Source organism: Anas platyrhynchos, chromosome 2 (genome assembly GCF_047663525.1).
Source record: "Anas platyrhynchos isolate ZD024472 breed Pekin duck chromosome 2, IASCAAS_PekinDuck_T2T, whole genome shotgun sequence".
Classification (NCBI taxonomy): domain Eukaryota; kingdom Metazoa; phylum Chordata; class Aves; order Anseriformes; family Anatidae; genus Anas; species Anas platyrhynchos.
This window is the reverse complement of record NC_092588.1, coordinates 140,314,392-140,339,530: the sequence shown is the minus strand read 5'-3', so window position 1 is coordinate 140,339,530 and position 25,139 is coordinate 140,314,392. Positions and strand designations below refer to the sequence as shown.

At 40.9% G+C, this 25,139-nt stretch overlaps 1 protein-coding gene and 2 long non-coding RNA genes across 14 annotated transcripts in view; 2 read left to right on the top strand and 1 right to left on the bottom strand.

Moving 5' to 3' along the window:
* MLLT10 (MLLT10 histone lysine methyltransferase DOT1L cofactor) overlaps nucleotides 1–25,139 on the bottom strand; it is a 127,278-nt gene that overhangs the window by 100,123 nt on the left and 2,016 nt on the right. For 2 of the 10 annotated variants that reach the window (XM_027450646.3, XM_072033689.1), the window contains exons 1-3: nucleotides 17,997–18,247; nucleotides 17,294–17,462; nucleotides 13,532–13,611 (exon numbers count right to left, since the gene is read on the bottom strand). In XM_027450646.3, the coding sequence (XP_027306447.3) occupies nucleotides 13,532–13,611; nucleotides 17,294–17,462; nucleotides 17,997–18,215 (468 nt within the window). In that variant the 5' untranslated portion in view covers nucleotides 18,216–18,247. Of the gene's footprint in view, nucleotides 1–13,531; nucleotides 13,612–17,293; nucleotides 17,463–17,564; nucleotides 17,735–17,996; nucleotides 18,248–25,139 lie in introns of those variants that run through there. The other 8 variants (XM_027450648.3, XM_027450649.3, XM_027450647.3 and 5 more) reach the window with 7 other exon arrangements.
* LOC110354565 (uncharacterized) lies at nucleotides 557–2,630 on the top strand. Its single transcript, XR_002406673.4, has 2 exons — nucleotides 557–1,630; nucleotides 1,741–2,630. It is a non-coding gene; the product is annotated as an uncharacterized lncRNA (long non-coding RNA).
* Nucleotides 18,160–22,074, top strand: LOC106019478 (uncharacterized). 3 transcript variants are annotated; one of them, XR_011807027.1, is made up of 3 exons: nucleotides 18,160–18,295; nucleotides 18,789–18,879; nucleotides 21,582–22,074. It is a non-coding gene; the product is annotated as an uncharacterized lncRNA (long non-coding RNA). The 3 variants fall into 3 exon arrangements; XR_003495197.3 differs by lacking the exon at nucleotides 21,582–22,074 and adding an exon at nucleotides 20,157–20,425; XR_011807026.1 differs by lacking the exon at nucleotides 21,582–22,074 and adding an exon at nucleotides 19,024–20,425.

Here is a 25,139-nt window from a genome sequence, read left to right as displayed (position 1 = left end):
CTTCAAACGGAGAGGGACATCGGGCATCAGTACAGATCTCCTCTGTGCTCCCTGAGCAGCACAAGTCTCCATTATCAGCCAACTGGCAAGCCAGCAGGTAAGGGAGCCTATGATGCTCTAAGTCCCTCTGAAACAGACTGCCCCAACTTACTGGAGGAATGAGAAATCCCATTCCTGAAACTCATACAGATGAGGAATACCTTCAGGACTACCTACTCCCCTTAACCTGTAAGGAAACTGGTGTTAGCAGCAAAGAGGCTTTCATGAAGGGTAGCACAGAAAAGTTTGTGAATTATTTTTGCTGAATACATTTGTACAGACATATGCACAGGAGAAAAAGAGAATCTTCATGATTCCTGCTTTTTGTCTCTTGCTTCGTTCATCATCTCCTTACAATGACCTGCTAAAATGATGAGCAATTTATTACAAGGCAGTATTAAGTCCACAGTGAAATTTAGAGGTCGAAGTGTTTGAAAATTTCTGAACCATTTTGTCACTGCCTGCAGACTCAGAGCACTATACCAGTACTTTTTCAAGTCAAGACTTTTTATCCAAGCCAGGACTCTCTTGCAAACTGCAATGAACTATCACTTCATTTTAAACAACACCTTACACAGCCAGTACTCAGCTGTATCTTCACACTTCAGCTCTCCAAACACTGAATGCAAGCAGCTGAGAGACACTTGGTAACAGGTTAAATTTAATGAATTCCCCATACACTGGATCAGATTCTCAGCCTGGTGTATGTGACAGTGCCCGTGCTGTAGTCTGTTCCCACCCCGGAGCTGTGAGCTGGCAGCTTAAGGGCAGTGAGCTGCAATGATGTATCTAGCACAGAGACAGGGAAACTTAACACAGCCTTGCCCCACCTCTGCACGCCTGTGGAAGTTTGTCATACATTTTCACTAGTGGCAAAACCAGTCGAGGAGGTTCTCATCTCCTTCACTTCGCCACTCCCTCATTAATTTCTCCTTCCACCACCCCCACAGCTGCTAACCCAACCATCTGTAAGGCTGCCACTTAAACCATCGCAACGGAGTGAAGCAGCCCATTGCTCTTTAACACTTTTAATCCAGGTCCTCTCTCTGACGGAGTTCACAACCCAACCCAACAATCAGCTATGCTGGCAAAACTGAAGGCAAGGAGCTGCAGCATTCATGAGTAAGGAACAAATGGCTTGAGCAAACTTCACTGCAGAATGAAAACTTAGAAATAATCCCAGGCCACCACGTGAGAAGGAACTGAACCAACCCTTTATGTGTAAGAGCCGAGCCTGCTCCCTTCAGTCTCTTCAGAGCTCAGTTTCAAGCTGATTTATTTTTGTCTCCTATCCCCATAGGGCTCAGGTCCATTAGGCCTCCCCTCATTACTCCTGCACAGCCCCAGCTGCACAGAGAAGATTTAAGATAGGAGACAGAAAACTGAATTGGAGGAGGGAGCTTTGGCAACAGAAGGAAACTCGAGCGTTGGGAGCTCTGCAGAGCATCCTCTCACAGGCACGGAGCTGTGTGCCTGCTTTCAGGGAGCTGGAGACCCCTGCAGAGATACCTGCAACTGAAGACAGGCAGCACCTCAAGTGCTGTGAATCCTGGCTGCGTCCTGCAGCAGAGTAATGTCATCATAATCTAAGGTACCACAGTGACCCTTGGCCCTTTTCCCTCTGGGTTATGAATCTAACTCGTTCCCCGCCTACACACACTCAGCTCCTGCTACCTGTTCTGCTCTCCCTGTTTTCAACAGGCACCACGCAGTAAAGCCAGCAGTTTTGCCACGTGGCCGTGATGTGCCTCAACCCTGCCTATTTGAGACAAGAAACTAAGGTCGCAGACGATTTTTGCATTATATTTGAACTAACGTTTTATTACTAGCTCTAAAAATCTGACAGCAATGTACCACTTTAGAGAAGTGATTCGTTTCAGCTGAGAATGTTCTTACAAAAGACTCCGCAGGAGAAAAGAAACGAAAAGCATCCACATAGATGTACCCCGTAAGTCCAGTTCCTTGTAATTCCTTATTTGAACATCCAAGCAGCACCTCCTTCTCCCAGTTAATTTATGGACAAACCTTAGCATTTACGTGAACAACAGCTGAATGTCTCTACTAAATGCCATACCCCATATAACTCACACAGGGGAACAAAGCTTCTATCTCCGCACCAGTTGAACAAAGGGTTCTGTAGGGTTGGGGGAATGATCTGTAATATTCACATACAGACGATGCCTGGGCTCTCTTCTCCAGCTGTAGGCCATAAGTCTTAGCCATGGCAGAGGATTTGGAGATTTATTGTGTAAGCATTCAAAAACGTTCTGTGAAACTACTGAATAAACTCGGGGGAAGGGAGGGACGACACCATACATAAAATGAACATGGCATGTTTGTGCCCAGCAAGAGCAGGGCAAACTCCTGACTGATCAACTACTTGGATAAACAATGTCAGGTGAGACAGTGCACGTGTAAATACCAAAAGGCTGACTGCGATCCAAGGGAATAACCACATACTCTGCCGTGTGGAAGGGCTCTAATCCTGGAGCATGGAAGGGCACGAGCACGTGATGAGCACATGTGGTGCTGTAGGCACAGACAAATGAATTAAATCTGAGGGAGGAGAGTGGAAAAAATTCCAATATTGGCTCTCAAAATGTAACGTGGACATCTCATTTCTGCAAGGCTTTGGTAGAACAGCCTAAGTTCATGGATAAAGCTTCCGTCCAAGCATAACTCAGGCGAACTCACAGCAGGAATCGCTTGGGACTGTGAGGTCTCCTGTAGAGGAGTAAAGTGAAACCAGTCTCCAAGATCTGTATCTGGAACTGTCTGACAGTGCAACTGTCACAACTTACTTCAGAACCACATAAATAGCAAGTTCATTGAGCGAGAGAAGCCCAGCCCTGTAACCTTAGCACCCAGATGAACCAGGGCTGTCTGGGTCTGAAGAAAAACCCACTGACTCCTGTGGGGCTCAGTCTCAAAAGTCACCCAGCAGAAACCTTAAGTGCTGACAATCAAGGAAGGCCCATGGAGAAGGGGAACAATTTTTTTTTGTCCATTGTTAAAAAAGTAAAAATAATCCAGAAAAAATAACACAGCAAAATAAAAAGAGTAAAGAATTAAGGCATCCACTAAAGACTGAAAGAGCAAAATAAGACAAGCAAAGCAAGAGTTAAATAAACTCATCTTCCTACACCGAGTTACAATATACATTACAGTTTGGCTCTACCACATCAGGGCCCCAAATTTTCTCCCCATTTTAGATAAATGCACCTTTTCGTTTTAACCAGGATTAACAACTAACTAAACCAGCAGTAGATATTACACAAGTCTAATTACTGGATTATTGGCCTTTCTTATTAAGCCCTTTTGGTTAATCTATCTGCACTGATTTTTCAATTAGAAAATGAGAAAAGACAGCGAAACTGATTTAATCCAACAGCCCAGATTATTCATGCTGAAATGAAGAGAAAGAGACGCTTATGTAGTAGGTAAAGTAGGTAAATAAGAACAAGACTATACAAGCAGGAGGGAAGACAAGAAGAGTCTTAGGAATATAACCTTGTTCTCCCCTCGGGGTTCTCTACATTTGGAGCAAGTTTCGTAATTTGGAGAGATCCATTTTAGACTGCACCTTGTCATAAGGAAACAGAACCTGAAAAATCCTTACACAAGCTCTTAGCGAGCTGTGACCCGAGTTGGGCCAATGGAGCCATTCCCCTGCGCAGTGACTGTCCAGCCAAGCCAAGTCCTGCAGGCCTGACTCCTGTGTTACAGTGATGCAATGAATAGGGTGTCTCAATGTGACCTGTTAACCCAAATAACCCAAAAACATCTACAGCAGCTCAAACAGACCACGGTTCCTAGCTGCTAGCTGAGAAACGAGGCTGCAGTTCCAGCTGACTTTAATTCAGCCTCACTGGAAGCTAACATAATTGCTGACTGCTGCCAAAAGAAGATCACTGGCCATCTCCTGCTGTGTACTTTCTACTGCCTCCCTTGCTCTGGGAAGAGCAATCATTTGACCATATGGAAATCCTGATCGGCAAGCTAAAAATAAAATACTCCTCCCTTCTCCACCCCCCCACCCAGTTTTCAGCCAGACCACTTCTCTGAGCCATCCCTCCATATGGGCACCTCCACCAGATAAAGGACCTATCAGGAACACCAAGAGGGAGCAGGACAGGAACGCAGCCACCCCGTAGTAATACGGACACATTTCTTAGGCTATCATTTTTAACCTGACACTCAGATATTCCAAGTTTTGGAACAGGCATCAGCCATGTGTGTAGACTGCTTACAAGCCTATTTTCCATCCCAAATGGCACTGTACCCAGCACGACAGCTAAGTTTCCAGGATAGTTTTCATCCCTAGGATGTTTTGATGACAGAATTACTGTTTTACAGTGCTTGACAATGACAAACAAGATTTAACTGAAAGGAAACCTCTTAAAGATACTCTACCACATGACCCTTAAAGTTACAACACAATGCCTTATGAAATACACTGCTAAACAGCATTACACCAAATTAGTATCACAGTTCTTGAAACCTTGCCTTTAATCACATCAATCCTTTCCTTGACAGAAGTTAAAACTTGACATAGAAACCATTTTATTCTGCCACTCCTGTTAATCATTACCCAGCTGACTTTAAGTCCATTTGCTTTTGATGCAAGTTTTAGTTCATGTTTTTAGTGAAAACAGACCCTGCACACACAAACTCAGGACTTTCTTTATCTTAGTCTAGGAGACAGCTGCCAGGCAGAAATCATTTTTATGCTTTACTTCTGAATCTGCTTCAAAATACGCCTATTTTAAATCGCTGGGTATTCCCACCTGTATCTAACTGCACTAACTCAGGACACTCCCCCAAAGCATGGGGATGGACTTACAAAGGTAAACCAAAGCAGCCCATACCGAAGTTAATTTCTAATCAGGGGCTTCCTCACTGGCAGCTCCTGATGCTCTCAGCAACCTCAGTCTCCCACTTACCAGTAGCTGTGGGGGCCTTCAGCACAGCTCATGGTGTCCAGGTACTCATCCCCTAAGTTCTGTGGTGCAGCTTCACCTAACACCACCAGCAGTCCATCCCATTTTGTCTCACCCCATGGGTGTTAGAAGGAAAAACCATAGAAGTCACCTCTGATGCTCTTTATCACACGGAAGAGGATCTTTCCCAATCCTATAGGCTTTGAATATGCTAGATAGTATTAGACACTGCTACTTCAGATAATAGAAAGCATCTTCATACAAGTTAAAAAACTGGTTTAGAAGGGTAAAGACATCCACATGGGTAGTCCCTGCAGTTAATGTTTTGATGCTGGCAGATGTATGCCCATTGCTGTCCAAAATTTTAAAATTCTGAAAAAAAAAGGTTATCTAGAAAACATCTCTGGATACAAAGTTGATGATAAATCATGCCTAAAGTTTGAGACTTGCCAATGCTGCTAAAAGTAACCCTACCCACATGTAACTGAAGTTGAATTCCTTCATTCCATTTTTTGATGAAAAATTATCTTCTAAGCCAGAAACATTCTTCCTCTATATTTTCCTTCTCCCCTAAATGGTATGAAATTAGTATCCCTTCCTCTCCAAACAAAGGAGGAAACCTTATGTTTTCTCATCTTCCTTTTATGCTTTTACTTCTACATCCCTCCTCTTCCTAATGTTTTGGCCCATTTCTTTGACAGGAAAAAAAATGCATTGAAATGAAAACACCGAACAAAGAAAAAAAAGTTTGGGGTTACTTTTAGTGACTAGGTTGTTAGATTCAGGCAGACATGGGACTGAACAGCCAACGTAAACACGGCTTCCTCTATATACAGACAAAATACTCTGAAACGACTTGCATAAAAATATAATCATTGAACGACAGACAACGACAAAAAATTGCAGAGTGGGGCATACCAATATACTGGAAATTTAGATCTTGGCATATATTCTATCAACAGATGAGAATTCACAGGCGGTTCATACAAAAACAGACCCAGCAACAGGATGTACACCAGACTGACCATGTCTACATCTGCTGGCAATAACTTACCCCAGCCCTCAGAACCCAGTGACATTTCATTTTTCCATTCACCTCCTCAAACTATCTCGTGTGAAGCAGAACTGATACTGCCAACATGGAAAGCCAAGCCAGAGAACATCAACCTTGCGGCCCTTGAAACCTCCAGAAAACCCCTTGAAATTCACAAGCATTCCCAGGTGCTACTGAAATCACTGAACCTTCAACTCACACCAAACTCAAGCTACCTGTTCACACCAAATCCTTCTACTCTGATATTTTACTAATATTTTCTTTGATGATTTTCCCTTAAAACCAGTTAAATACTTTCAAACCTCCCACTAGAGTTTAATTCTTATTTTTCAAGCCCTTGCCTACTATTACTTACCGAAGTCAATTTCCATTTTCACTTGTTCAATACAACAAAAAGGATTAATTATACATAACTTCTTTTCTAAAAGCTGCTGGAATATAGAGCCCAGCCAATACTGCTATCGAGATAACAGATAGCCTACAGCGTTATCTACATAACACACAATATCTATAATATCCGTGTAAAGTATCTGACTGCTATGTTATCAAATCCACATTTCCTTATTTATCAGTTCCTAAACTATAGCTTGCTAGCAAGATACCTTATCAATAGCCTCAACTTGCAGTATTTCAGAATTACGACCTTATTCATAAATACACCAAATGCTCACCTTCCGCATTTTGATCCAAATGGACAGCTTGCAACAAGTATCTGTGGTTAGCTACTTGCTGACTTTTGCTACGCAATTTTTCCAAACAAGAAACCCCAAAAAAAGCAAACTACTGAAGTTGCAGCATTTCTAACCTAAGATTTATGCTAGGCTCCAGTGCTTACAAGCCACAGCAATGAACCAACAGGAATCAGAAGATGTTCTGCCACTATAGGGAGAGCATTCCCGAATCCCCAACCGGCTGACACCACTAATAGAGCAAACGAACGCGTGCTGTCAGTACTTCTCTTCCAAAGTGCTATGTTCTGCAACTTGACAACTTAAGAAATTAAGTCATCTCCCTCTTCAAATAATCATTTCTTGATGCTGACAAATTTGCCAAATCTCTGCCCCATCTCTATTCAGTCATCTGTCCCAGGAGGAGATAACTTTTTTTCTTTAAGCAGGCAGTTGACAGGTAAAAGAAAAACAGAGTGACTACCTGAAGCATTTTGGGCTTTATACCTGGATAAATTACAGAGACTCGACCTAGTTCTCTTTATCAAGGCATCAGCTAAAGATATATGCAGATTCAGTTAGCTCTGTCAAAAACATCTAGTACAGGCAATAAATTTACAGAATATGACAAGAAGATTAGAGGCACTCAACATGCAAATCAGCATTCTTCCCAGGCCATCCAGGCAGTACGTACTGCAGGGGACATGCAGGCACACTTTCACTCAGCACACGTAAGCTAACGAGAAGAGAGGTGGTAACACGCAGAGCAATCCAACAGCCGTGATGACATGCAGCTCCAACCTCCCAAGTGCAAAGCCATGAACTTCCCACTACAAATTTAAGACCAGCAAGTCCTGACACATTACAGGAATCCAACTATAAGCACACACACAATTTAGAATTAACTACTTATCTTAAATAGGAAGTGTCAGAAAGCCAGGTGAGAGACCCATCATGTTTGGCTGGATTTCCAACCAGTCACCCCAAGCTAAAAAGCACCCCAACTAAACCAAGAGCTGAAGGACAGAGTATGAGACGGTTTGCTTGAGTGTTCTCCTGAAATACAAAACAGCTGTAATACCGTGTAATACTGCCTTCACACTATACTTTTTTTTTTAAGCCTGAACAACCACATTTAGCAAAACGTACATACAAATTATTACAGAAGTAAGGTGTTCATTTTGGTAAACACGGGTAAACATTTGGTACAACTAACCAAAGCCCCCCCCAAAAAAAAGCAGACTTTCTCTTTCAAATAAGTTGATGAACTTAGCTATTTAGTAACCAGGTAGCAAGTATGAATAGAAGCAGAGAAAAATGGAGCAGGAGAACAGCAGCACAAACAGAAATCCCTGTAATATTCTCGTTTCTACATGCGCAGCACGCAATACAGTGCACGAGGTTCAGTGCACCAGTTACAGTGGGAGGTGCACAAAACCTGCAGTCCATTTCTGTACCACCTTCTGCCACCTGTACTACCAGCTGCTGACCAGCTACTGCATGACCCCAAGCAATTCGCTCATTCTTTGAGTCACAGTGCAGCGAAGTTCAAGGTCTACCATCATTACTTACAGGAAAATCATCTGAACGTGAAAAATGATTTTCTCCTACTCAGGAAATGCAAAGCAAACAGCAGTCACTGGTCTACCAGACGAAAAACACACATCTCTCAGTCCACAGGATTTCAGACTGGAAGCAGAAGTTTCACATGATATGCCTACGTATCTTCAGACAGACCTTTTATTCCAGTTAGCCAGCTATGAACAAACATTCACTGCCTTCTAGACTGCACAGCCATTCATGAAAGACAAGGCAGGGCTGTTTTTCTTCTTTTGGGGTGGCAGGAAGGAAGGGGAAGCATGGGGATATCATTAATAAGTAGCAGTTTCCCGTAATTATAAAAAAAATCTCCTGGCAATTTGTATTTTAGAGTCACTTCTCTTATTTAGAAGATTACTATTCTACTGCTGTGTAGAAATAAAATTATTTCAAATAAATCTATTTAATACAAATAAATGTATTTTTTAGTATTTTTTTCTAAAGCAACTTTTCTACTACTACAGTACTCTTGAAAGCTATTTTAATAATGTTCTTATAAAAGATGTCCTCTAAAGAAAATTATGGACACATACGTATTCATTTCAGAATTTCTCTAAGAATTATTTCAAGGGGTATCTTCAAAGAGAACACAGAGTAAATTAATCCTGAAACGGGCTATTTGGCCAATATTTGAAAGTAAAGGAAAAAGAAAGAAGGAAGTTATTACCATCCATTTTCTTCTTCCAAAATTTAGTTCCCCTCTATTGAGACCACATTTACCAATGTGCATTCTAGTTTTCAGATAGAGTGTTTTTTTCACAACAAGACTGACTCGAAGTGCAGACACAGAGATCCCATTCCCTTGGAAGCAACCTGTTGAGCCAGAGCTATCAGAGCTCTGATCACAAGCCTATTTACAAATCCAAAGTCTGCATTCCTATTTCTTCCTCCTTTGCCTCTTCCTGCCTAGACAAAATGCACGCAATACTGCAAGCACGGTTATTTTATATTATATAAACACTGGGGGAAGTGGGGCTAAACTATGGATACATCATACAGCTCTTATACGAGCACTTCTTCAATAACAAACTTGTGGACGCATGTGATGAAAACTTTTTAAAAAAATAAGGGGGGATCTGGAGAGGAGAACTACAACCATTGTTGTATAACAGATTTACAAAAAATTATTCTCAAGCATTCCAACTGCAGATCATCTGTGTAGCAGATGCAGGCACAGCTCAGGTCTGGCAGGATTTAGTAGCAGAAACCTATGACTACAGCAGCACAACATACCTGGACTGGCTTTGGAAGTAACCAGTATAGCTGTGTCTCCCCAGCTTAGACTCCTTAATTATTAAAGATGGTATGACCTACACTGGCTCTGCACGCAGCCTTTCTGTCTCTGCACCAAATTTTAAGAAATACACATGTGAGTGCAGGGACTCCAGTAACCCTGAACGCATCTGAGCTCCAGATGAGCAATACTCAAACGTGGCCAGCTCTGCAGGGAGTCACAGCTCCCACAACGCATTCCCAGGACCAAAATCCAGGTGGCTTATTAGGCCAGCTGTAGTGTCACGCAACGTGAGGATTCAGCTCTAGGCCAGTACTGCACTCAACTTCACAAGACATCAAAAAAGAACACAGAGATGCCAAGTGGAAAAAACAGCATCTTTACCAAGTCTGAGCAATTTCTACCAACCAACTCCAACCTTTCTTCCAGAGCCAATGCCATGCTCGTAATATGCATATTCCAGTGAGCCAGACCAACATCACGTTAATTCACATGCAATGCCGTAAGCAATCTGACCTCCCACGTACCAGCTGAGCTGTGCTTGAGGTGGTACTGACCTTCAGACTTTTGCAGAAGTTTTACTGAGATCTCTTTGTCCCTCTGGTTCACGTTGGATTCACAAGGATCCTTGCAGCTAATAAGCCTGACCAGACAGAAACTAACTGCGAGCATCAGATGTCTCTGTGCTGCCTGGTATCTCCATCACATGGATTGCTCCAGCTCCCTCATGACAAGCATGAGGAAGAGTAGCTCGTAGTAAAACAAACGCACTGTCTATTTATAGCCCACTAAATACTATAATTAAATGATTCTTAGAAGATCATCAAAAAATGCTTTGCTCAAATCAGGATGAGGGGGAAAAAAAGGTTTTCTGAACAACAGCGGTGCTACAATTCCTAAACTTAGCTTCCTTGGGATACTGAGTAGCAGTACTGTCAGGTCTGAGCAACATACACACCACTTTCAACTTCCCAAGCCAGGACCCAAAGCCTGTAATGTATCATTTCATACATACACATCCTCACATGGACCCTAATATTATTTTTTCCCACAACAACACATATCTCCCCTGATTTTTTGATTCAGAAGTTCAGGTACATCTGAAAACATCAAAAGGCCCCCACTATGCAGTGTTGTAACAACTACTGCTGACAGCAGCAGAGCTCAGTGCTGTTGCCCACCCATTTTGAAGAGATTCATGTTCCATACTCACCATGAAACATCCAAGATAAACTAGTTAACTTTGGGAAAATTAAGATTTTTTTAAGCGAGAATTAAAAAACAAACGAACAAACCTATACAGCAGTTTAAGAAAATGCATATTGGGATTACATCCTTCTATTTGTTATGCACTACATATGCAGGACTATGATTTATAAGCCAAATAATTACTAGACACCGCAAAGCACCCATTAACCAACAAATTCATGCTTACCAAACTCACAGTTTCTCTCACACGCACAAAAATACGACCCCACTAGAGGTATGACACAGTCTGGCTTGTCAGGCACAGAACTATGATTTCCAACTAGTAGCTGACCATTCAAAACCCATGCTGGCTACCTCACTACCAAAACTGCAGAAGTCAATCAGCCAGGAGGTTTGCACAGGCTGCAGATCAGGGCTGTGTGCACCAGCTTAGCAGCAGGACACCAAGGAAAGCGAACAGGGCAGACAGCAGCGTGGAACAAATGAAAGTATCTGGGAGGCTGACTTCTGATCTGCTGTTACATGAAGTTCTCCGGTGATCCACCTACTTAGGTCACAGGCTCCTGACCTAGCCTGTTTCATTCAGTGACTAAAGCAAGGCTAACTTTAGTGCAAGCATCTAACCTTTGTCTCTCATCCAATGGGACTTACGTGCCCAGTCACAGCAGTTTAAAACAAACTAGCTAACAAAAACATTCTGAGCACATCAACATGGGAAAATACACTGCGAATGCAAGACTTTGCAGGTCTTTTTGAAGATTAAAAGTAAGTTGAAGCATGTGCATGTTCTAAGTGATGTAGTTAATTTAATTCTGGTTCTGTTTCTAGGCAAAAATGCCACCAGAAAAACTAAGCTTCAGCCTCCTGTACTGACGGTTGGATTGACGGGTTGCTTGTCTAAGTGCGGTACAACTTCTGCTTATGATAAACTGGTTACAATAAAGTTCCAGCTTTCCCACTGGGATCAGATCTTCAGTTCAGTTTCTGTATGTTAAGGGCTTCTTCAAGACACCTCAGAGACAGCTACCACATTTGTAACTCACTGACACGCATGCAGTTGTTAAGACTTCAGCTACTATCAATCTGTTCTACCTCACACGGTCATTTAAGAACCACCCAAGCCTATCCTGTATTACAAATGGAAGGAAAAACTTCTTTAAAAAACAAATCAGTAATCAAGTTCTTGAACTATACCATAAATAGATATCTTAATAGGTGGAACCAAGAACAGAATACACTGGGCAGAGAATTCAGTTAAGTTGATCACTATTCTTCACTAATTTTGGGAAGCAGTGTAACACCTGTCAAAGCTATTTTCTTTGGTAAACTCAATAAAGTATCAGAAATGCAGTGATACACTGTTTATTTTAGAAGGCAGTGCAGTTCTCCTTCATAACTTGTGTGAGGAGAAGCCAGGAACAGCTATATCCTAAATCCCGATGAGAATTCCCTATCACAAACCAGAAAAATGCTCCTTCCACATCTTTTTTCTTCTACAATTTTTCCTTTGTTGTCAAACTATATATATATATCTTGAATTCAGCAACATTAAAAATCCTTCCTCTTTATCATCAACACGATATTATCAATTTATCATCAATCTCTACGTTGTTTATGATCTTCCCAGGAAAAGAAAGAAGCAGTCTTTCCTTAGAAAGTATTTTGATTTTCTGTTGACAAATACTTGGAGAGCACATTGACTCCAATTTGCTCTTACTCCCAACAACAGATCTGCTCTGGAAGGAGTAAAAAAAAGCTAGGTTTCTAGGGCATCATGAAAATACAAACCATGAGTTTGGAAAAAGTAAAGGAACGAGAGAGATCCTTCAGTCCTGTGCCAAAAATTCACAACCCGGGAGGTCATCCTACAATTTTTGAAGTACTTTATATTAGAAATGGAAATAAGTGTAGCAAAAAGTTCATGCAAACATGCTGCCAGTCACTGATATAACTCAAAATTTGGTGTTAGGCTCTTCATTTGTCTATAGATATGAAAGTTAAAAATAATTTACACTGCCCCAAGATGCTGCATCATCTTCTTTTCTAATTTTTATATGAAAATTTTGTTTGCAGAGGTAAAACAACAGCTTAGTCTTTCTAAAGAAACTCATTTCATCTTTTGCTGGAAGACAAAAAAAAAAAAACAGCAAAAAAGAGTAATAGTGACGAGTATGATTCTCTTTTTCTAAAAATGCCTGATATCATGCAGCTTGGGCTTATAAAATAAAAGCAAAAAAAAAAAAACAGTAGAACTGCATGTAATCAAGAAAAAAGTGGGGTTTCTTTTGCTCAGAAGGATTATCTGAATCCCCGTTACTTACCATAAATAAATAAGCAAATAGGAAAACAGGAAGAAAATGTTTCTTGGATTAGAAGTATCAGATGACAACGGTCAATTCAAAGTAAGCATTAGATTCTGCAATTAAGAACAACCCTATCGATTAAGTGTTCCTAGACTGAATCTTTCAATTAGCTACCTACAGTTGTTGTAAAAGAAAATTGGACAAGAGTTCTATTTCCTCCCCATGTCTAATTCTAAAAGTATTAAACAGACAAAAATACGCAGAACCCACACCATAGGTAAAGAAATCATCTTTGAAACAGTTGTTTGAAGAAAAATATGTCAGAATACTTCGATAAATAGTTCCACTCAAAAAAGGTCTTTTTGAATAGCACCTAGATGGAATTATGACAGGAAACTAAGCTGTTTTCTACTGTTACTGAGATACTTGGGCAAACATCCACACAGTCATTATAACCAGCATTACTTAAAAAACAAAGCACATACCACTCTGGCTGCTCTTTCCTGAGATTCACACTTTCTGCAAAACCAAGGTCCAGTGGGTACTTGAACAATTCCATAGCAAGCTGTTTTGAACAAGATACAATATTTCAGCACATGTAAGCAGCACTACAGTACAACTAATACTAAGCTTTTTTGTAACATTCATATTAATAGATCTCACATCAATTAAGTCAAATTCACATCTATGCATCACACGTAAAATCCTACCATGATGGTACTAGAAATAAAGTACAACCTTCCACTTCAATTTATGCAAAATATTAGTTATGATTAAATAATAAAAATATGAGGTTGGTTGAAGAGTAATATAATCATTCAAAAGCAGTAATGTTTTATATGAATATGTTTTGCTATTTATTTACCTGCAAAACAGGTAAAATGCTTTACAGCAACAAACATCAGCCATTTGTAGTAAAGTTCTGTGGTTTTTGTTTTGTTTTTTTTTTTACAGAAAACTAAAAGCAACTAACACATTCATATTTGTCATAATACATTCATTCATCTGCTTAGTCACAATCAAGTTTTCATACTCATATTTAAGTAGGGAATCCATAATAAACTTAACTAAGATAAAAAGTTGGGGGGTTTTGCCCTGAAAATTCACATGAAGCTTTAAATAAAAACTAAACTCAGCATCATGACTAACACTAATTATATACAACTAGGCTACAGCATTAACCCTTGGGAGAGAGATTTTTTTGAGATATGCAAATTTCTCTGCAAGACTATGATCAATGTCTTCACAGTACATAAAAACAGGAGTTTGATAAGAAATTCAACAGAGTTTATCAACTTGGCAATACTGTTTATCTTTGAAACACAATTTGAAACTTTAAGAACGGCTGATGGAGTAAAAAACTTTTAGATTTGCTCATAGCACTTGTCTTCTTATACCCTCATGGGTTTAATGACTAATAACAATTAACAAAGCCAGAAATTTTCCTCAAAAATTATCCTGAATCTGTCATAATGTTTTTAGTATCTCAATTACCTATGAACATGTTTTATTTATTTTAATGAAAAAATTGGTTAAGATGTGTAACTAAAAAAAGAACAGATCTAGTAAGTTAATAGTTCGGAGAAAATCTGAGGCTATATTAGTATCTTCTAGTAGATCCCCAAAATATTGTCGGTTTTGTGCCAGCCTATACCAAAAAAAGAAAAGAAAGGAAGAACAAGCAATGCAGTAGAAGTATATTAAACATCTGGCCAATGCACCTTTCCTTCTACAAGGCAACATCAATTAAATTATTTCCTATTATATGCATACATGTAGTCATATTAAGAGCAGTTGTCAGATTTTCAAATACGTTATCCAAGTACTGACAGACCAAACCATCTTGATAACCCCTTTCCACTGTACAATAAAGTTCTTTAACATGAGAGAAAACATCTTGTTTTAGTTGCATTTCTATTAGCAACAGATGGGAAAGGGGGAATTCTGAATTCCTCTAGAAATTAAGTGGGAGACTTTAAATGTGCAATCACACATTTAAATTACCAGAAGACAGGGCAGAATAAGAAACTAATTTCAGAATGCGACTCAGAGACAGAGCTGGCAATCAGATCCAAAGGCAACACAAGTTGGGCAAAGACCAAGGCTGAGGTACTCTTTTTATCTGCAAATGGAACAGAGACTACCTAGAGCCTAAAAAAACACCCACCAAAGGTTTGTGCTCTGATATCATTTACTGAGTTCCGTGTCTTCCTTTGGTTTAATACTTGTACTACTACGCAAAGCTTCTTTAAACACATTAAGGAACGTTGTACTCCACAACTTGCCAATGACTTAATGCTGGAAAAAGCTGTTCCTCTGAACTAACTGAAAATAATAAATAAAAAGAAAAATCAGATCCGAAAGTCTTGTGGAGAATACTTACGCCTGAATTTCAAAGGAGGACTACCAGCTTTAATCTTGACAGTAACTACTTTGAATACAGAAGGCTACATCAAGAAAATTTAGAATGAACGAGTTCCTTCTAACATCTTCAGTGACACGTCAAATTCAAGATGTAAAACATTACCGACACAGTAAGACAAAACATACAGTTTTCCTTCTCTTAAGGCCTCTACAACAGCATCTGGATTTAGAAGCAGTACTTTGCACACTTCCATATTCAAATTCAGATTTGGACCTGAACTTACAGAAGTGCAATATTCTTGTATCCAGCTTGTTTAATTCCCTCCCTATATAAGGAATACTTCCCAAAACAGACTTTTTGTGCTACCCCTATTTCAGGTCCACGAGTAAGCAATCACCCAACTGCTATCATTAAATTTGTTCACTGAAACAATTAGCGAGGCTCTAGATGCAAAGGAAGATGCCGAGAATAATATAAAAATAACAGGTGGCTCAGGTATGACTTCTAGAAGTGTTCATGGTTTAGTGTTCTTTTCCATGATCCTAGGGTTCTACAAAAGCAGAGTTAACTTTCTGGTTAAATTTATTCTGCCCTTAAGACAATACCATAGTAATTCAAAACCAGGCTAATTTCACAGATCCTCTCAACTCCTCTCTGCCTTAACTCCAGCATCACCAATAACTGAATTCTTCTGCACATTTCCTTAAATTATTAGTACTTCTTGGTCTACAAACGAGCATATATGTGTAAAAACCATCTGCCACGTCATGTTCACCAAAACTTACATTGTAAGACCAAGTATGAGAGATACATCAATAGGATTTTCACATGCACTAGCCATTCAGACTAATAAACTGGATTTTGGATTTTACCTTTCCTCCATCTAGGAGTCTAAGAACCAACCACGGAGTTCAAATGACTGCTTGGGAGTTGATACAGAGAAGCTACCATTTTATTCCTTGTTTCTGCTACGCATAAAGCAAAAGTCATCACAACTTCCTTTCTCACAATGTAAGCAGCAGAATCCAGTCCCTCCCTCTGTTCTCTAAAGAAGGGTCAACCCACTGACAGAAACAAAACAATCACACATACAGGGAACATGCCAGCTCTTGAGCTGAGCTGGAAACCAACCAACCAGGCTCTACTAATCCAAACAAATCCTGCATCAGCCCTTTCGGAGCGGCACCCTCCTCCTGCAGAACCACAACAGGAAGTCTCCTCATCTGCCAGGCACCAGCAGCCAAATGACATTCAAGGAAAGGCAGGCAGGGGAAGCGAGCACATGACAGCTAAGTCCTCTCTACACGCTGCTGCCTCCCGGCCCTACACCCTCCTCACCTATCGGCTGCCCCTTGAGTAGTTTTTTTTCAACTTGGAAAAGGCAGGGAGGGCAGGAACTGAGCGCAGGAAGAAAGAAATACAGCAAGAGCTGCCAGAACGGAGATTAGCAAGAAGTCATGTGAAAAAGGAAAAGAGTTTCCTGAAGTCTTTGGACTGCCGTAGCTGGGGTTGTTAACAGGGTGCACAGGAGGAAGCACAATAAACACAGAAGAGGTAAAAGAGGAGGAAGAGGGGGAAAAATGGAAGGCCTGCTCTTCCTTTCTAGTAGTCATAACACAGGAAGTCATGGTGTAGGACGTCTCCCATGGGGGAAAAGCCAGGCAGGCTGGAGGGCCACAGGATGACAGCCTGGGTTAGCCCAGGGAGCACGCGGCCCTGGAGGGGGCCAAACGGGCTCCGTGGGTGACAAGAGGGACCTGGGGGGCGTAAAGGGGGGCGAAAGAAGGGGAAAGGGAGGGATGGGGGGGAACTAGGCCCAAGGGGAGCGGGCTGGGAGCCTGAGGAAGGAGCGGGGCTGGGGGCAGCCGCCCCGCGCACTCACCTTGATGCACTGCGACATTGCAGCCGTGCCCGTCGCAGTAGACGAGCGGGTTCTCGGCCCAGCCCCTCTCGTCGGAGCACACGCAGCACCCGCCGATCATCTCCTTCATGCTACTGGAGAACTCGCCCTCCAGCGACACGGGCAGCAGCAGGGGCTCGCTGGACACCATCTGCGGGGCCAACACAGCGCCGTCAGCCCCCCCCGCACACGCGCTTCGCCCCCAAACCCTCAAAAAAAAAAAAAAATAATAATAAAAACCAAACAAACAAACCCCCCTCAGCCGCTCAACCGCCGCCGCCGCCTCCCCGGCGGGCGCGCGGGGCCCATGCCCGCCGCCTCACGGCCTCCGCTCGCCCCCGGCCGGGCTGCGTCAGGCGGGCGGGCGGCGAGGGGCAGCCCTGAGGCGGCGGCGGCGGCGCGCAGCGGAGCGGGCGGGCGGGCAGGGCCGCGGCGCAGGCGCAGTGCGGAGCCCTGCGGGGAAGGCCCGGGCCTGCGGGGCCTCCTCCCGGCCGAGCGATGGCTGCGGGGCCGCCCGCAGCACGGCCGCGCTCCCCACCCCCCCCCCGCTCCTCCCCGCTGAGCGCCGCGCACACGGCGGGGCCCGCCCGGCCACCTGATGGCCCGGCCCGGCACAGCACGGCCCGCCCGTGTCCCCCACAGCCCTCCCCGCCCGCCCCGGCTCGGCTCGGCTCAGTCCACCCACCTCGGCGTGCTGCCACTCGGCGTCCCCCCCCGGGCGAGCCATGGCGGCGGCGCCGGGCCGGGCCCCGCAAGCCCTCGGCGCGGCTCGGGACGGCCCGCGCGGAGCCGCCCGCCCTGCCCTGCCGAGCCCGGGCCTGTTGCTGCCCCCCTCCCCGCCGTGTGGGCTGGGGGAGGTGGCAGACATGCGCCCCGCTCCCACCCGCGATGTCACTCTGCTCATGCCCCCTTCAGGAGGACTGGAGGACTCGCCCCCATTCCCGCCCTCCCCTCTCCTCTCCTCCGCCGCAGCCGGCAGAAATCGTGGTTGTGTTTTTTTCTTTTTTTTTTTTTCTTTTTTTTTTTCTTCTTTTTTTACTATCTTGTTTATTTTCCCCCCGACGTGGCTCACGCCTCCCCGCTGCCAACTTTTATTGTCCTGTTTATGTCCCCTCGGCGGGCCTCGCCGCTGCCCCGCTCCCCCTCCTCCTCCTCTGCCCTCCCTCGCCTCAGCCGGTGCCGCTCCGCTCCCTTCCCCTCCGACAGCCCGATAACTAAATCCTGCGGTGCTAATTGCACCTTCCTGCTCCCAAAATCAGCCTGCGTGGGTGCAGCCACGCGTGGCCACCCCGGCAGCGACAGCGAGGGGTTAGGGCAGGGGGCGAGCGGGGAGGCCGCAGGCACACACAAAAGCCACCAGCTCCCAGCCCTGCTCCCACGCGGGGGGGGATTTCGGGTGTGTTTTGGGGTGGGTGGGTTGGTTATTCATTCCGTTTACCTAAAATAATTCTAATTCTGTTGTCTCTTTTAATTAAAGAAAACAAAAATTAAACCTGGCAGAGCCGAGGTGGTCAGCAGGGAGGAAAATCTCAAGCCAATCTCTCATTTCAATTCGCCATTGTGAGCAGGTACGCCTATAGCAGAAGGAACTAATTGTGGCGATTGGTAGGGGCACGGAGAAATGAAATGCAGCCTTGCAAAATTCTGCTCACTCGCTTGCCCCGGGGCCAGTATTTTATTTATTTATTTATTTGTTTTATTTATTTATTTAGTGTTGGGCGAGGAAGATGCAAGTGATTTATCTTACCATGCTAAAAGGCAGACGAGCAGCATTTGCACGTGGTCTGTACATTTGTGGTGGTGATTTTGCAAGGCCGACATAGTTAACGCAGTATCTGTGCAAATCACTGCTGAATTATGTACGTTCCTGGACGTGTGGCTACCTAGACCTCTGTATATACACGCAGGGCTAGTTGTATTTTCTACAGTGTTAACTAATAAAACATCTGCACTTGCGTACAGGAGTACGAAGAAAAACTATGCGTAAGGGAGAGGTGGGATGTGCACAACTCTACCCTCTAGAGACATCTTAGTCTGCAAGTTTGTATGCAGGGTATCTTAGGTCAAGCTCTTTTCTCTTCTTGAAAGTTTTGAGTGAAATTATATAGCTAGGAGAAGAATGGAGGGCAAGGGAAAAAGGAATGAGGGAGGTAGCTTCCTATATGAAGGGCCCAACCAAATACGTGAATAACAGCCATTTCAGACACATTCTACACATTTCTCTGTAAATGTGTTTTTCTAATATCTCTGGCAGTTTAGAAATTTTTAAGGCACATGTAAAAAAAAAATAAAAATAGGGGTGGATTGGAACTTAGTATGTTTCAGTTTATATAAAATAATTCAGATACTGCTCTCAAAACAACCCTACCCCACACTAGAATGTTCTATCTCAACAGTGAAGAATACAAATTTGAACATAAACTACTTATGTGACAAAACATACTTACAACACTATTTTTATTACTTTTAAAGCTTGTTAAGAATACCCTGAAAATTGCAGGTGCAAGTAATTACTTTGTAAGGAAATAAAGCAATATCCTAGTGTTTTAAAAAACGCAAATTATTTGGAGCTGATAGATACAGTGTCCCAGCCCTTCTTCATTCTTGTCAAGAAAATGACATCTAATTTAAAAAGCATTCTCAATGATTCTGTTAACCCTGACAAGAAAAAAAAAAAAATCATGGTACAGCAGCAAATCTGTCCTTTATTTCCCTGACAGGTAAATTAAAATAAATATCCTTTTAAAATGAAAATATATTAAGTATATTTTAATTTGTTGGATAAATTTATACATATAGTAAGCATGTATTATAACAAACAATTGTAATTTTTTTTTTTTCACAGCTTTTTTTTTTTTTTAATTCATTGAGAAGGTCTTCCTGCAATATCTTCTTTGAAAAGCAACTAGTACGATTCCCAGGTCTTTTTTTTTTTTTCTTCATGTTAGCAATTCTGAATCTCAATTTTAAGTTTTATAAAGAAACATCACCAAGGAAAAAATTAATCACTTCGCAACAACTTGATTAAAGCCGCACCGAGGCAACAAGAACATATTCATGATAAACCTACTGTGTGGTTTTCAAATAAAAATACTCTAATCTCACACCATGTAACACCAGCTCAGTAGTGAAGATCCTGAAATTTTGCTTTGGTCAAAATTCAGTCAAGCCTAATACATTCAATTATTTAATAAAACATTTTTTTTGTATTTTTTTATGGATTTATGTTTAATTATTTCAATACAAAGAATGTGCATGGACTGAAAGAAACTCCATGACTACCACCTTATGGTACTGTGTAATATTTGATGGAAAAATTTAGATAACCTCTTGATAGTTCTGTAAAACAATCATTTAGAGGAGACCTTTGAAATGCAAAATAGGAAAAGAACTGCATTACCACTAAATAAATACTGCAAACGCTAAGCCTGTAACAGCTATGGAATCAGAACATAAAATCTTGTAGCATATATGTTCTTATGATTGTAGTATTTAATAAGCATTGACATGACACAGAAGGCCAATTTTCTTTTTGAAAAAAAGAAGCCTGTCCTTCTTATAGTGATATATAAGAGATTAAAATAATTAGAGAGGAATATAATTCAGTGAGTAAGAATGAATAATTTCATTGTTAATCTAAATGCAAGGAGAAAATCCAATTGTCTTAAAAGAAATCTACAAAACCTAGGAGCAAAACAAGTTTGATTATAAAAAACATGCAACAAGATTATATGAATTCATATTTTTAGATAACTTTTCCAAGTAGGATGAATGCATGAGTGAGTGAAAATTACACTGTCCAAATGCAAATAGTTTTAAAGAGTTTAAGGGATTCCTGAAGAAAATATTAACATACTTTACTGCATAGCACTTTAGCTTCATTAGCAAAAATAAAGAGGTATTCACCTTAAATTTTTACTACCAACTGATCAGTTCCACCAATAATGCTAAGATTGAAATACTTGCTTTAAATTCCACTATTTTTTATCTGTAATGTGCAAAATCACTGTAAGTTTGGTGAATAAAACAAAGCACTGAACAAGAAAAAGTCTTTCATTTACAAAACCACATTATCAGTTGGGTATAATCATCAGAGGAGTCTTCCAGGAATAACAACAACAGCGAAAAGCACAGATTTTACAAAAAAAGCATGCTATATTAGAAAACATGCACTGACATTGGAGTTGGAATTGCAGAGTGAGAAAACTTGCTTCTTTACAGCAAGTTCTTTAAAGCAATTTTCTCACAGCCATTTTTACTTCTTTTTCAGTTTGGGTCTTTGTTGAGAAAGCTTTGATCTTTACCTATGAGCGAAAGGATACATGCTGCACAGCTAAACATGCAACTGAGGCTGGGCAAATTGCAGTAACCGAGCAATTCTCAATATGTAGAATAATGTATCTCCTGTTTATCTATTTAAAATAGATTGATGTTGGTCTGCCTTTTGTTTCTCTGGGTTTAAATCATTAACAGTCTTCACTGAAATACGTTCTAATCGTGGGCATTTGCTTCATTCCCGGGAAGGCAGTAGCAAAATGGTCACTTTACACAAAATAGAATGCGACTCTTGTGTGTTGACCTTTGCACGTAGTGTGTTTTAAATGACAGTCCGCCTTGGATCTAACAAATTATTTCTATCCATGTTCAATTTTGAAGGATATAGCACGTCTACAGAACCCATATTAAAAATGTTAATGCATCTTTCCAGGCTTACTCTTAAATTATACTAAGTAAAGTTTTCTTTTCCCTTCTATTCTTTAATATAATGGCCAAATCTGTATTTAATACTTATCCAAGTGCAATTTACTGAATAATTAAAATGTTTTTAACATTTAAGACGCAGTCACTTCTTCACTGGGAGTTTGCGTGTTATATATTTACACGCTATGCAAGTACAGGTAGTAGCATCAAAGGTCACGTCAGTGCATCTCCTGGACACCATGCCTCTTCATATGTTGTGCTCTTTTCTTTTGTGCGAACATAATTACAAATTTTGTAATTCCTTAGAGTGCAAAGAAAGGGGGAAGTAATTTCACCAACTATTGTATTCATTTTCTTGTTTTTAATTGTATTATCACCTTTGGAGACTTTGGTAAATTCCACTTAACTAGCAGCAATGGATAAAATTGGTGGTTTTCAAGTACTGCTTCTGTTACTAATGTTGGCATTTAAATGTTAATTTCAGACTGAGGTTTACAGTAAACATGAAACAAGGGATTTTCTTTGAATGAACAATCTCAAACCAAAATTCTAAATAAGGGATCCTAGCACGGGATATCTTTAAGCACAGTGATTATTTCCTTTTAAAAGACTTAACATTCCCTAAGTGATAGAAGTTAAAAGATTTAAATGTGACAGTTAATTTATAATTCTCTACATTAAAAAGGCATTTAAATGTTAACCACATTTTTATGTGAGTCAAGTCAAAGTAATGATAATTACAGTATGATACAAAAGAACCTGAAATAAACTTCTAGCAAACCATATTGAATATTAATGTTTTATTAAGCCCTGAAAAGCTGGGTTAGTAAACTCTGGAATTTAGATTATATCCGCCTTCAACATAACATAAGGCTCTTCTTTAAAGAATAATTCATTTCAAAGTTTGGATTTTATGAGGTATGTATTAATTCATTGGATTTTTATTAAATACATTTACGTCGCATCATACCAAAACCAAGCCTCAGATTACTTTTCTTGCATAGGCGTACCTCCGTGTAGGATTTGCTAAATTAACATTCCATATAAATTAATAGCCTTTTTTCGTGTTCGTTGTGTTATGATCAGCAGTGTGATACTGTATCGTGTCACAGGTCACATTTATTTGATTTCAATTCAGGAATCGTATCTGTACTACACAATAAATACGAGAAACGACATGCTGAATTTCCCATCAAATACCTTAAAGACAGACCTATTTTAGATGGATTTGTATAAACAAAACACATATAACTAATATAGGCGTGGGAAAGGAAAAGCTGGTTTGTTATATGCTAAAGCAAATTGGAGTAAATCAACCGCATCCGTGGGCTGTATAAGCAATCCTACTCTGCTTTTCCCAGTACCATTTGGACACAACAATGTTACTTTTTTATTTAAAGTGTTTTCTTCTCAACAAGGGGCCACCACTTCCCAATCTCAAAAACACGCCCCAGAATATGTTAATTAATTGTATTGTGTCTCTGAAAGAAAGAGGTTGCCAAATGCAATAAAAAAAAAAAAAAAAGTCTTTCGATCAGTGAGCTCTGTTCCCACTGCTAGTTACCATCTAATTTCAATTCCCCACATATATACATACATACGTTTCTTCTACCATTTTGACCATTAAAAACTCTCGAAGAGCGAAAGTCTAACTTGACCACATAGGGTGTATCTGGGAAGCTTAACATTCCTGGCGAATTAAGCGCGCAAGCCTCGGATCACTTTTTGTCAATCTTACTATGGTAGTTCAGAGTCGGGAATGTGGGTAATTTTTATATCGTGGTACTTCCCAATTAAAAGTAACAACAATGCTCCTTTGTGAAAAAAAAAATATATATCTAATATACGAAACACGTCAACGCATTCCACACAAAAACAAAATAAAGAGCAATGAATAACGGCAACAAACGGTCTCTCCCTGTTTTTTTTAATCTTCCTTTTCAATAAAATAGTTTTCCAGTAGTAATATATTGTTTCAGGAAATACAACAGCATTAAATGTCTTTTTGAAGGACGCTTTCGAAATTTGCAATTACCTTTTGAAAATTGCCAGGCAGCAAGTAAGAGTAAATGCATCTCCGGAATACTCAAGCAGGAGAAGCAAACCAAAAAAATCTTTTCCTTTTTTTTTTTTTCCCCTCGATTTTAAAGTTAATGCCTTGAGATATTACCAGAGCGGTGCTTTCCTATTAACTATTTCTTGTATCTTCGGCTTTCGAGTAACATAGCTGCTTTTTACCATCCGAACTGAATCGGGCTTTTATTTGGAGGAATCCCACAAAAGACTGCAAGTTTACAAAGAGTGAAAGAGAAGTCCCAAACTGTATTATCTGAAACAATGACTGCAAGCATGCAACTTCCCAAGTGTGTGCGTGGGGGGAAAGTCACTTGAGAATTATTTTCAGCTAGGTGCTATCTGTAAACATCATCCGTTAACTTCTTTTACTTGTTACTCACAGAATACGTAAAATGGTAATTTTTTTTGGTGATACGTTTAGAAAAAAATAGCTAGACATCAATCCTAACCTTTGCAAATCAATTCTCACAAACTCTGAAATAACTTACTAAAAATAAGCACGGTTCTCCTAGAAAGGATTTTCTTAAAAAAAAAAAAAAAAAAAAAAAGTTCTCTAGAAATCCTTTCGTCATCAAACACAAGCCCCTATCCGTTTTAATTTAAGCTTCAAGAAACAACGTGCAAAGACACATTTTTTTTCCCCTTAGAAGATCAAGGGCACTTGTTGGAAATTTTCTTGAAAATGGAGTTAGTCGGCTCTTCTCTATGTTAACACAGGAGAAACTGCAGGTCTGAGTGGCGCACCGAAACAGTTTGACTTGCAATTATTTTTTAGGAAAAAAAAAAAAAGACACAAACACTTTTCCTATAAAACAATTTTTTAAAACCGACATACAGCAATCACTTGGAAAAAAAATAAAATAAAAATCCAGACTTCACGGTGTTTAAATGAATCGGATTAATCTTCACTTTTATAAACAGACCATTAAGACGAGTTCCTTCCCAACTTGGGCTACATTGACTACTCCAAATCCTGCGGCTCGGAGCTGTTCCTCTCCATTCCTGCGAGGCGTCCCGCTCGCCTACATCCATCCACCCGGGCGCAGATCCT